The sequence below is a fragment of the Gymnoscopelus braueri genome, assembly GCF_963280865.1.
Source record: "Gymnoscopelus braueri genome assembly, chromosome: 3".
Lineage (NCBI taxonomy): Eukaryota > Metazoa > Chordata > Actinopteri > Myctophiformes > Myctophidae > Gymnoscopelus > Gymnoscopelus braueri.
In genome coordinates this window covers 1,472,077-1,484,372 of record NC_137612.1, presented here as the reverse complement: position 1 = coordinate 1,484,372, position 12,296 = coordinate 1,472,077, and the positions used below count along the sequence as shown (strand labels likewise).

Genomic DNA, 12,296 nt, shown 5'->3' with positions numbered 1-12,296 from the left:
AACAATTAAAAACATTTTTGGCCCTTAAAAAAAATAAAAAAATCCCGACTATATTCGACTAAGAGACACGCAGTTGACTCGGACCCCCCGCGACTAACCAGTCGACTAGTCGACTTAGTCGAGGTCAGGCCTAATATGTACTGTAACTTTAACAGGCTGTGTAAAGAATGTACACCCATTTAATTTCACCCAGCATTTTACACCTGTAATGGTGTGATGACATGACATTAAAGATGACCCACCTCCTTCACCACTCTGTAGTTGTAGGTGCTGGTGCTTTCAGGTTTTTTTGGCTTGTCTGAACTGCTGGAGTCTCCCTGCAGGAGGAGGGAACAATAAATAAATAACGACGTATTTCAATGGCTGGATGAATTTGTATGCAACTGTTTTAACTGTTTGTTGTCAACATTATAATTGTTCTTGTTGTTCTTATGTTATATATATATGTGTAAGCTACCTGGGACGTAAGTCGGGGCTTGATCAACCCTGGCTGGGTCACCTGGGCGAGGGTGTATGCATGAAAATGAGGGTCTCCCTCAATGATGATGAAGGTTGAATGAATAATACCTTTTTATGAGGTGTCTCAGAGTGTTGCTGGTCTCCAGCGTCCATGCTGCTCTCGTCTGGACCTTGTCTCTTGTAGACCCACAGCTCAGACTTCTCCACGATGGACCTCAGCTGGTCCAGGTCAAACTTGATCTGCTTGTAGTTGTCCACGTCCTGGCTGGTCACCAGCAGCTGGACCTGGACGGACACACAGAAGAACCAGCAGCATGGTTGACCATTGCAGTGTGTGCAGAGCGTCATTACATCTCACCTCTTCACACTTTCCTGATCTTTCCCTCAAAAGTTTTTTTTTCCTGAAAAGTGTCTTTTCACCCTCATTCTTATGCCTGATTTGCCTGGTGTGAAATGAGGCCAATTCACACCTGGCACCATTTCACACTTCTCCCCCATTCTCTGTGACAATGCTAGGACAATTCACTGATGTTCCACTGAAGCGCCAATGGCTCTCTGAAACATCTGTACAAGCATGCATGAGTCAGTCAGCAACATTGGAGTTGAACATAACATAACATAATCAATCATTTCACGAATGGCCCGGACGGCTGGCATATAGCGGTCCGGTCACCTAGGCCGCTAATGCAGCCTGACAGCGTGTCGCGGGTTCGAGTCCCGTTCCCGACGACCTTTGCCGCGTGTCACTACCCATTTCCTGTCCTGTCAGTCTACTGTATGAAATAAAGGCAGAAAAATCACATCACATTCACCTCAGGTAAAATAGCAAAAAAATTAAAGAAACGGCAAAAAAAAAGATGTATTATGCAAGGTTTCTAAGCAAAAGGAACACAGGTGTTATCAATCTAGAGATCAATCGGTTCTCAAACGTTTTCATGTCAAACGACCCGGGACTCGGAGTAGAACCGCTGCTCCTTCACTTGGAAAGGAGCCAGCTATAGGTGGTTCGGCATCTAGTACGGAAGACCTCCCGAGGGCAGGTCCTCGCTGCACGTCCTACTGGGAGGAGGATACCCCGGGGCAGACCAAGGACCAGATGGGCGGATTATATCGCCACACTGGCCTGGGAACACCTTGGGACCCCCCAGGAGGAAGTGGATAATGTTGCTCAGGAAAGGGAAGTCTGGAAATCTCTGTTGGAACTGTTGCCCCCGCGACCCGACTCTGGATAAGCGGTTGGAGATGGATGGATGGATGGATGGATGTGCTACCTGTTTGAAGGCCTGTAGGACCTCCTGTCTCTGGCTGAAGTGTCTGAAGAGGAGGTGCAAGGCCCTGGACACCAGGGGGGGGTAGTCATGCATGGTGAGGTGGAGCAGGACCCGCAGGAACGTCCGACCGCCGTGGTCGTCCAGGTCCAACGGAGTGTTCTCCTCACTGGAGACACACACACACACACACACACACACACACAAACACACGCGCACGCGCACACGCACACGCACACGCACACGCACACACACACACACATTTGTTTCTCCATATTTTAACTTATTGTGCATTTTGTCCGTGAATGAACGCCCTGATTGATCATACTACAGCTTCACACAAAAGCATTAAAAGTAGCAGATCTACAAGTGCGAAAAGTAAGACATATTTTGAGCTTTTTTTTTAATTTGAATCCTGAAAAATAACAGTTAGGATTTAGAAGACATTTATAGAATCCCCCAGAAGCAAAGGTTTGAGTTAAAAATGTTCACTTTAAAAAAACATAATAAAATATTTGAAAATAAATAGCAGATCTACAAGCTCGTAGCGGGGCCCTCGGTGCCGCACTAATAGCTTGTAGATCTGGTATTTTTTTAATAGCCGAAAGTATAAAACAATGGCTAAAAATCTAAAATGACACTGTATGTGTTCCGGGATTGATAAAGAAGCAGACAAAAGCATGTCTATTAGAAGAGGTCATACGTCTAGAAGGGAAACATAGTGGAGTGCCTGTGTTTATGTATGTACTGTATATGTTACTGCCATTCCTTTTGTATTGTAATAAATTGTTTTAACGTATTAACTCATTCAGTGCCAGACTTATATCAAGCTTGTTGATCCCTGTGCCAGGATTTTGCTATTATTTTACCTTTTCAAGTAGTCACAGAGTGTTTGTCTCCAGTGTGATTGATCCCCTGATGGTTGCTAATCACTGAGGTGATTCCGGTGTGGTTTCACAAATGTCAACGAGGTCATTGTGACCTCGTTGACCTGTGTTGTCTGATGTTTGAAAGTGGCATGTCTCACTCAGAAATACAGTGTTTTCACTGGAAAAGTGTGATTTGTTTCTACGTTTATTTTTTAACATTGAAGTGAATGGAGCAGCAACTTTTTGAATAGCGTTTTCTCCTAGTTCCTTTGAGAAAAAAAACCCAAACCCGCCCCCCCAAAAAAAATATATATACTATATATATATATATATTTTTTAAGTCAAAAGACGTCATTGGCACTCAATGTCATTGGTCCTCTCACAAACTGTTGATCGTGAGAGGACCACAATGGAAATAATAAGTCTTAGGACTGTATTGAGTTTATCCTGGAACTGCTGTAACCCTGTGGTTTTATTGTATTTCATAAATCAAACCGCTGGTCGTTACCTTCCACCAAATATCCCCTCTGCCTGCTCCTCTATGTGCTCAAAGTCCAACGCTCCTGAAGACACAGACACACAACATGTTACATGTATGACTTCATCTGTACATGTATGACTTCATCTCTACTTGTATGACTTCATCTGTACACGTATGACTTCATCTGTACACGTGTGACTTCATCTCTAGGTTCAAGGTTGTACTTTATTGACTATGTATTGACTACTTTATAGACTATTACTATTATTACTATTAATGGACTACTTTATAGACTGAACTGTAGACTGACCTGTAGACTGACCTGGCATGTTGTTGGGTCCGTCCTGTGAACCAATAGAAAGCTCCGTCTGGGAGTTGCTCTCGTCAAACTCTCTCTTGAAGATACAGAGCAGACAGGATATCCTGTAGTCCAGACGTACGTTCAAGATGAACTGCAGCACAAACGATAATACAGCACGCATTATGAATATGATTATTATTATGATGATCATGAGTGATAAGGCTTTAGGAAAGCACACAGAGTGTGTGTGCATACAGTATGGACATTGACATAGTCCAAAAGGAGATTATGTTTTGCCCCCTGCCCGTACGTCCGTCTGTGAACAGCTAATCTCGGGCACCGTTGGCCCACTCAGTGTGAAACTGTGCACACACACTCCCTGGATAACAGAGCAGAACCTATGCCCCCAATTCTTCACATGGGCCTGTTATAGCGCCACCAGGAGGCAGATTTTTGCCCATTTTGAATTTATCCATCCATCTATCCATCCATCCATCCATCTATCCATCCATCCATGCTCCTCACCTGTAAGATCTCGATGATCTTCAGCTTGGTGTCCATCACCAGGATGTCCTGTTTCTCGGGTTCCGTCTGGGTCTTGTTGACAGAGTCTCCGTTGGGGGGGTTGATGGGCATGGTGGGCAGGAAGCCCCCACCTCTGAGGACCACCTGGGTCATGAGCTCCCCCACGCCATGGATAGACCTCATCACATTACTGCCTAGACACACAGTAGACATGGATAGACCTCATCACATTACTGCCTGGACACACAGTTACTATTTACTATTTAGGTCTTAATCCATTAACTCGTTGACTGCCAATGTCTCGTCATATTTTGCTAAGGTGTAGCCTACCAATGATTTTGTGTTTTCAGTGGTTTTCCACTAGATGGCGCTGTTCACTCTCCTATGGGTCACTGTTTGGCTCCCAGGCAGTGGCGTAGCAAATGTTTTATTTCCGGCAGTCAAAGAGTTAAGACCTGAGGCCCATTCTATAAATGTCTTCTAAATCCAAACAGTTTTCTGAACATCAGTGGTGCTCAGACTTTTTCATGACAAGGACCCCAAAACTATATGTATTTTTGACCGCGGACCCCGATTTCATAATATTTTGTTCCAGGGACCCCCAGAAGCAAAGTGAAGTTGCTTGTTTCCTAATCTTGTTTAAACCAGTGGTTCTCAAACATTTTCATGTCAAGGACCCCCAAATTAATGTGTATTAACCACCCCATCTGAAAATATGTTGTGCCAGGGACCCCCCATTATCTTTCTCAAGATTTTATTTGAAAATGGCAGATGTACATAAGGTTCAATAAGTGGAAAACGGCAGGTTGCTGATTTTTTTTGGGCTTGATTTCATAAGATCCGGACGCTGTTTTCTCTCGAAAAAACCTGGCAACACTGTCCACCACGTGAAAACTAGCATTTGAGTGGACAGCGCCCCCTACCTTTGCTCTCGTCCTTCTCCAGCTTGTTAAAGGGGAAGATGGTGCTGACGTCGTGCACACAGTCCAGGATGGCCAGGAGGATCTTGGTCAGCCTCAGCAGGTCACTGAAGTTGTAGAAGCCAAAGTAGATGAGGTTCCTGGCCAGGTTGACCACCTGACCACAACAACAGAGGTTCAAAGAGGTCAAGTCCATTTGATTCATAAAGGAAGTTCAACCCCCATTAACACCGGGAGAGCATCTGTGTCATTTTAGATTGTAGCTACTGTATATACTGTAGACAAAGGTCATCAATATGTCCGTACACAAAGACATGTGTCTGTGGTAAAGACGTGGCCTTGTCCGTGGCAAGTTTTAGACTTTCTTTTTCATAATTGTTCTTATTTTGATCATGAGACCCAATTACTGGATGTCAGTCTCCAGGGTTTCTTCAGAATATGAATGACACTGATTGACTATGACACTATGGCACATTAGGAGTCCACTAGTACTGGTTATCAAATGTTTTATTTGCAAGGACCAAGTAATTCTCAGAGTTACAGACCTGTTTTGGTCATTCAGGACTAGTACTTTCTGGTAATATTGTTGTCCGTGGTCAGTGTGGAACAAATGGAATTTTGACAGAAATGTTCTCCACAAGCCAGCATAGCTATGACCCCTGACTGTAGGTTAACTCTTAGACTGACAGAGTTTTTTCTAGAACAGTCTGTAGCCTCTGCCAGTCTTTTCTAAGCTAGTACTTTAAAAAAATGCATTTTGTCCGTTTATTTCTTAACATTGAACTTTTTGGAAAATGTTATCTCCTGGTTATTAACCTGGTTAAAACCCCAAAAATAAAGAAAATGTTTAGATATCTTTTTTTTTTTATATGTTTTTTGCCAAAAACGTTTATAAATGTTTTTGGCAGGCAATGAGTTAATTAGTTTTAACCAATACATTCTCCCGTAGTAGGGAGAGCATCTGTGTCATTTTAGATTTTAGTTAACGGACATATTGATGACTTCTGTCTACAGTAATACTGTAGGTTAATTGTTTTTTTAACCAGTAAATCGTCCCGTATCCCCAGTAGCTACGGTCTCTAACCTCGAAGGTGAGCTTGTTCTTCTCCTTGTCGGCGAAGGGGAAACTCTGACACACCACGTCCCTCAGGTAGTTCTCCACAAACTCCATGGTCAGACAGAAACGCTCCTTGATCTCGTCCTTGGACGTTCCATCGTTGTCGTAGCTGAACGAAACAAAACACGGACATGAAGGAAGGATGGACCTGCTGGTTAATACGGGAACGAGGAAACTAACATGCTGCTTTGATGCAAAAATGTATCCTTAACCACTTAAGACCGGGAAATGACCGGGACATGTGTCATGTTAGATTTCTTTGGGCTATTCAAAAATAGTAGATCTACAAGCTCATAGCACGGCACAGAGTCCCGTGCTATGAACTTGTAGATCTGCTATTTTAGAAACATCTTGACAATTTGTGCAAATCTTTGAATACATATTTTTTTTAAAGGGAATGTTTGTAAAATATGTTGTTCCAGGGACCCCCAGAAGCAAAGATTTGAGTAAAAAAAATCGCTTTAAAAAAAAAAATATATATATATAGATTTGCACACATTTTCAAGATTTTTCAAAAATGGCAGATTTACAAGCTTGATGAGTTGAGGTCTTAATGGGTTAAACTTGAACAAAACAAAATAAATGGTGTTTGTGAACCGTAACATCAATGCAAATATTCACGTGGAAATCTTTTTTTTTTTTTTTAATGTAGGAAACATATTTACTCGCGACCCATAGCAATTGGTCAGCGACCCAAACATGGGCCCTGACCCACTGTTTGGGAAACAGTGCTGTAAAGTATTCAATCAATCAATCGATCAAACGGTTGGACTCACTCGTCGATGGCGATCTCCGAGGGGATCTCGGACCAGAGGCGGGCGTACTTGACGGGCGTGACCTGCTCCTGGGGGTCTCGGTCCACGTGCATGTGCAGCATCATGCGGCAGAAGGAGGCGCGGAGGTCGTAGGGGAGGTCCTCGTCCGACATGCAGCGCAGGATGAGGTCCACGTCCAGCTGGCCCGAGATCTTGTTGATGGCGAGATACTGGCGGTCCAGACACATCCTGGCAAACAGGTTCAGCTGGTACCTGGAGGCAGAACACACACACACACAGACACACAGACACACACACACACACACACACACACACACACACACACACGCGCGCACACACACAGACACGCACACACACACACACACACACACACACACACACACACACACACACACACACACACGCGCGCACACACACAGACACGCACACACACACACACACACACACACACAGACACAGACACACACACACACACGCACACACACACACACGCACACACGCACACACGCACACACACACAGGTTTGTATTACTATACATGTGAGGACATCAACATTTTAAGACAGTGAATTCATGAATGCCATTTTTTCATATTGCTATTAAAGGGCAAGACCACTTTGGTAGAGGTTTGGGTTGTGTGGTTACCTTGCCATGATGCAACTCCAAAGGTGGACAAGAAATCTAAAATAATTGCTCCATTGATTAGAAATTGATAATTCAAAATATGCTCCTCATTGACTTACATTGTACGGTAAAACAGCTCTCAAAGTCACTCTTTTAGCATGTAAACAAATGCAAACAAAGTTGATTCAGACAATATAGAACATCACCAAACCCAGTACTGTTTTTTTTTTAAATAAAAATGTTAACTTCCTGTAGATTTTGCTATTTTTATTAAGAACCCGGACTGGATTCGCGGATCCGGATCCGGATCTTCAAATAGTAAAATCAGCAGGAAGTTAACATGTTTATAAAAAAAAAAAAACAGTACTGGGTTTGGTGATGCTCTATATTGTCTGAATCAGCTTTGTTCGTGTTCATTTACGTGCTAAAAGAGTGACTTTGAGATCTGTTTTACTGTACAATGTAAGTCAATGAGGGGCAAATTTAGAATTATCAATTTCTAATCAATGGAGCAATATTTTTTGATTTCTTGTCCACCTTTCGAGTTGCATCATGGCAAGGTAACTACACAACCCAAACCTCTACCAAAGTGGTCTTGCCCTTTAATAACTACGAGCCTGAAGCTGAGAAATAGATCTACAAGTTTGCAAGATTGTGAGCTTGTAGATTGGCTATTTTTCGGCGTATGACACCAGCGCAAAACTAAGTATAATCAAGCATAATTCTAACTCTAACCCCTAAATCTAACCACTAAATGTATAACCCTAACCCCAGATGTTTTTTTGGAGGTTTGGAGGTTTCCTAACGGAAACAGCAACTCTCAGTCGGGATCATTGAAAGCCCAGGAGTACTAGCCTGACTCCAGCCCCTGAACCGCTAGCCACGCCCATTAAAAAATATATGTTCAGGCGATTCAGGGTTTGGTGACGCTGTCGAAGGAGGTGTCAGACTCGGTTGAAAATCTGTACGACCAATCAGCGTCATTTCAACTCGATGACGTCAAACAACGGCGCCGTCCAAACACAAACACACATGGCTGCGCCCGCCGATTGACTCCAACCTCCCGAAACCGTTCGCACAAAGTTTTTTCTGAGGCTGTTGGCCCCCCAAATATAGAGCGTACGTTTGAGAATCGGCTGTTTAAAAACAAATTCTCTTTAGAGAAACGACAGGTTTTAGAAACGTCATCAGACATATTTTACCGTGTTTGTTTGGTTAGCAACATAACAATTAGCATAACTGGCAACGACGTCATCTGCTTTGCTACTATTGTGATCGGTTAGGGGTGAACCAATCGCCGAAGACTGCCTCTTTGACAACGCCCATCCCAGAAATGGCTGTAGTGGGGGAGGGCTTTCAGACTGAATAATGGCGTGAAACGAAATGAAAATTCAGGCTGAGTGTCAGGCTACAGGAGTACAAGTGAGTTCTCAAACGTAATTTAAATACAGTTTGAGACGCTCTAACACGGGGTGGAAGATCGTTCCACAGTTTGGGCGCTAAATAGGATCCATCTATCCTCCCTGGTCTTCGGCCTCGTTTGCTGCAGGACCAGAAGAAATGACTGGTCAGTAGACTTCAAGACCCTCGTGGGGTTTCTGGGCGGTAGAAGCCCTGATATGTAGGCTACATTGGTGCCAAGCCATTTAAAGACTTAAATCTTAAAACTGAATCCTGTAATGAACAGGGAGCCCCTAGTAAGAGGCGAGGGGCAGCGTTTTGGACTCACTGTAGGCATGACAGGTAGGCTTGGCTAACGCCAACATGAAGTGCATTACAGTAGTATTAATAATAAGTGGGTGAAATTATTATGAGTGCAACAAGCTCCATCTTTATTTTGTTGTTTTCTTAGACAGTGCCCGTCTAGTATGAGTAAATCAATTGTTTATTGGGTCTGAAGGGCTTATATATACACAGTATGGTGACGGCGTGACGCAACATTAGGTTTCCATAGCAACAGGACGTGTCATCATGTCCTCCACATAATTGGTGACTCCTCCTCTTGCTGACAGTAACCAGTAACCAGACAGTACTGTGTTCAGACGGTGACCAGTAACCAAACAGGACTGTGTTTCGGACGGTGAACAGAGACCAGACAGGGCTGCCGTGTTCAGACACTGACCAGAGACGAACAACTGTGTTCAGAGGGTGACCAGAGACCAGAAAGGACTGTGTTCAGAGGCTGACCAGAGACCAGAAAGGACTGTGTTCAGAGGGTGACCAGAGACGAACAACTGTGTTCAGAGGGTGACCAGAGACCAGAAAGGACTGTGTTCAGAGGGTGACCAGAGACGAAACACTGTGTTCAGAGGCTGACCAGAGACCAGAAAGGACTGTGTTCAGAGGGTGACCAGAGACCAGAAAGGACTGTGTTCAGAGGGTGAACAGAGACCAGAAAGGACTGTGTTCAGAGGGTGAACAGAGACCAGAAAGGACTGTGTTCAGAGGGTGAACAGAGACCAGAAAGGACTGTGTTCAGAGGGTGAACAGAGACGAAACACTGTGTTCAGAGGGTGACCAGAGACCAGACACTGTGTTCAGAGGGTGACCAGAGACCAGACACTGTGTTCAGAGGGTGAACAGAGACGAAACACTGTGTTCAGAGGGTGACCAGAGACCAGAAAGGACTGTGTTCAGAGGGTGACCAGAGACCAGAAAGGACTGTGTTCAGAGGGTGAACAGAGACGAAACACTGTGTTCAGAGGGTGACCAGAGACCAGAAAGGACTGTGTTCAGAGGGTGAACAGAGACGAAACACTGTGTTCAGAGGGTGACCAGAGACCAGACACTGTGTTCAGAGGGTGAACAGAGACCAGGCAGGGCCGTGTTCAGACGAGGGAGCACACATCAGTGTGTACATGTCATCATAAATGTTGTGCACCATGAAAGAGACGGTGGACGTTTAGAGATGATAACATGAGCGATGACGAGGACGAGACGAGCTTCTACTCCAACGCAGAGGAGTACTGGAGGAATGTCCGTCCCACCGTGGACGGCATGCTGGGCGAATACGGCAGCATCTCCGACATCGACCTCCGCTCGTCCAGGGTGTTCCTGCGGACGTTCCTCGGCGAGGAAGGCCAGGAGGGGAAGGCGGGCACGGGCCGCGCCCTGGACTGCGGCGCGGGCATCGGCCGCGTCACCAAGGGCCTGCTCCTCCCTCTGTTTGGCGCCGTGGACATGGTGGACGTGACCAAGGAGTTCCTGGACGAGGCCGCCTCCTACCTGGGCCGGGACGGCGCCGAGCGCGTGGGCAACTACTTCTGCTGCGGGCTGCAGGACTTTGTGCCGGAGCGCGGCCGCTACGACGTCATCTGGATCCAGTGGGTCATCGGTCACCTGACCGACGACCACCTGGCCGACTTCCTGGGCCGCTGCCACGCCGCCCTGAGGCCCCACGGCCTGATCGTCATCAAGGACAACGTGGCGCACGCTGGAGACGGCGCCGTGGAGGACGACGAGGACAGCAGCGTGTGCCGCGAGCTGAGCATCGTGCGGAGCCTGGTGCGGCGGGCGGGGCTACGCGTGGTACACGAAGAGCAGCAGATGGACTTCCCCGAGGAGATCTACCAGGTCCACACGCTGGCCCTCAGGTAGAGACATGAGGAGATCTACTAGGTCCACACGCTGGCCCTCAGGTAGAGACATGAGGAGATCTACCAGGTCCACACGCTGGCCCTCAGGTAGAGAGACATGAGGAGATCTACTAGGTCCACACACTGGCCCTCAGGTAGAGAGACATGAGGAGATCTACTAGGTCCACACGCTGGCCCTCAGGTAGAGACATGAGGAGATCTACTAGGTCTACACGCTGGCCCTCAGGTAGAGACATGAGGAGATCTACTAGGTCTGCACACTGGCCCTCAGGTAGAGAGACATGAGGAGATCTACTAGGTCCACACGCTGGCCCTCAGGTAGAGAGACATGAGGAGATCTACTAGGTCCACACACTGGCCCTCAGGTAGAGACATGAGGAGATCTACTAGGTCTGCACACTGGCCCTCAGGTAGAGAGACATGAGGAGATCTACTAGGTCCACACGCTGGCCCTCAGGTAGAGAGACATGAGGAGATCTACTAGGTCCACACACTGGCCCTCAGGTAGAGAGACATGAGGAGATCTACTAGGTCCACACACTGGCCCTCAGGTAGAGAGACATGAGGAGATCTACTAGGTCCACACGCTGGCCCTCAGGTAGAGACATGAGGAGATCTACTAGGTCCACACGCTGGCCCTCAGGTAGAGACATGAGGAGATCTACTAGGTCCACACACTGGCCCTCAGGTAGAGACATGAGGAGATCTACCAGGTCTACACGCTGGCCCTCAGGTAGAGACATGAGGAGATCTACTAGGTCTACACGCTGGCCCTCAGGTAGAGACATGAGGAGATCTACTAGGTCCACACACTGGCCCTCAGGTAGAGACATGAGGAGATCTACCAGGTCTACACGCTGGCCCTCAGGTAGAGACATGAGGAGATCTACTAGGTCTACACGCTGGCCCTCAGGTAGAGACATGAGGAGATCTACTAGGTCTACACGCTGGCCCTCAGGTAGAGACATGAGGAGATCTACTAGGTCTACACACTAGCCCTCAGGTAGAGACATGAGGAGATCTACTAGGTCCACACACTGGCCCTCAGGTAGAGAGAGAGACATGAGGAGATCTACTAGGTCCACACGCTGGCCCTCAGGTAGAGACATGAGGAGATCTACCAGGTCTACACGCTGGCCCTCAGGTAGAGACATGAGGAGATCTACTAGGTCCACACACTGGCCCTCAGGTAGAGAGACATGAGGAGATCTACTAGGTCCACACACTGGCCCTCAGGTAGAGAGACATGAGGAGATCTACTAGGTCTACACACTGGCCCTCAGGTAGAGACATGAGGAGATCTACTAGGTCTACACACTGGCCCTCAGGTAGAGACATGAGGAGATCTACTAGGTCTGCAC

General features: G+C 46.5%; 2 protein-coding genes across 2 annotated transcripts in view; one reads left to right on the top strand and one right to left on the bottom strand.

The window, feature by feature from the left end:
* LOC308082952 (inositol 1,4,5-trisphosphate-gated calcium channel ITPR1-like) overlaps positions 1 to 12,296 on the bottom strand; it is a 144,763-nt gene that overhangs the window by 59,271 nt on the left and 73,196 nt on the right. The window contains exons 20-28 of the mRNA XM_080425032.1: positions 6,717 to 6,968; positions 5,908 to 6,049; positions 4,827 to 4,980; positions 3,904 to 4,097; positions 3,400 to 3,529; positions 3,105 to 3,159; positions 1,731 to 1,896; positions 568 to 744; positions 243 to 317 (exon numbers count right to left, since the gene is read on the bottom strand). Of these exons, the coding sequence (XP_080281158.1) occupies positions 243 to 317; positions 568 to 744; positions 1,731 to 1,896; positions 3,105 to 3,159; positions 3,400 to 3,529; positions 3,904 to 4,097; positions 4,827 to 4,980; positions 5,908 to 6,049; positions 6,717 to 6,968 (1,345 nt within the window). The remainder of the gene's footprint in view (positions 1 to 242; positions 318 to 567; positions 745 to 1,730; positions 1,897 to 3,104; positions 3,160 to 3,399; positions 3,530 to 3,903; positions 4,098 to 4,826; positions 4,981 to 5,907; positions 6,050 to 6,716; positions 6,969 to 12,296) is intronic.
* On the top strand, positions 10,256 to 10,936 carry LOC308082861 (N-terminal Xaa-Pro-Lys N-methyltransferase 1-like; the record flags this gene model as incomplete). The annotated part of the gene is made up of 1 exon (XM_080424922.1): positions 10,256 to 10,936. One exon carries the CDS (start codon positions 10,256 to 10,258, stop codon positions 10,934 to 10,936), a length of 681 nt encoding a protein of 226 aa, XP_080281048.1.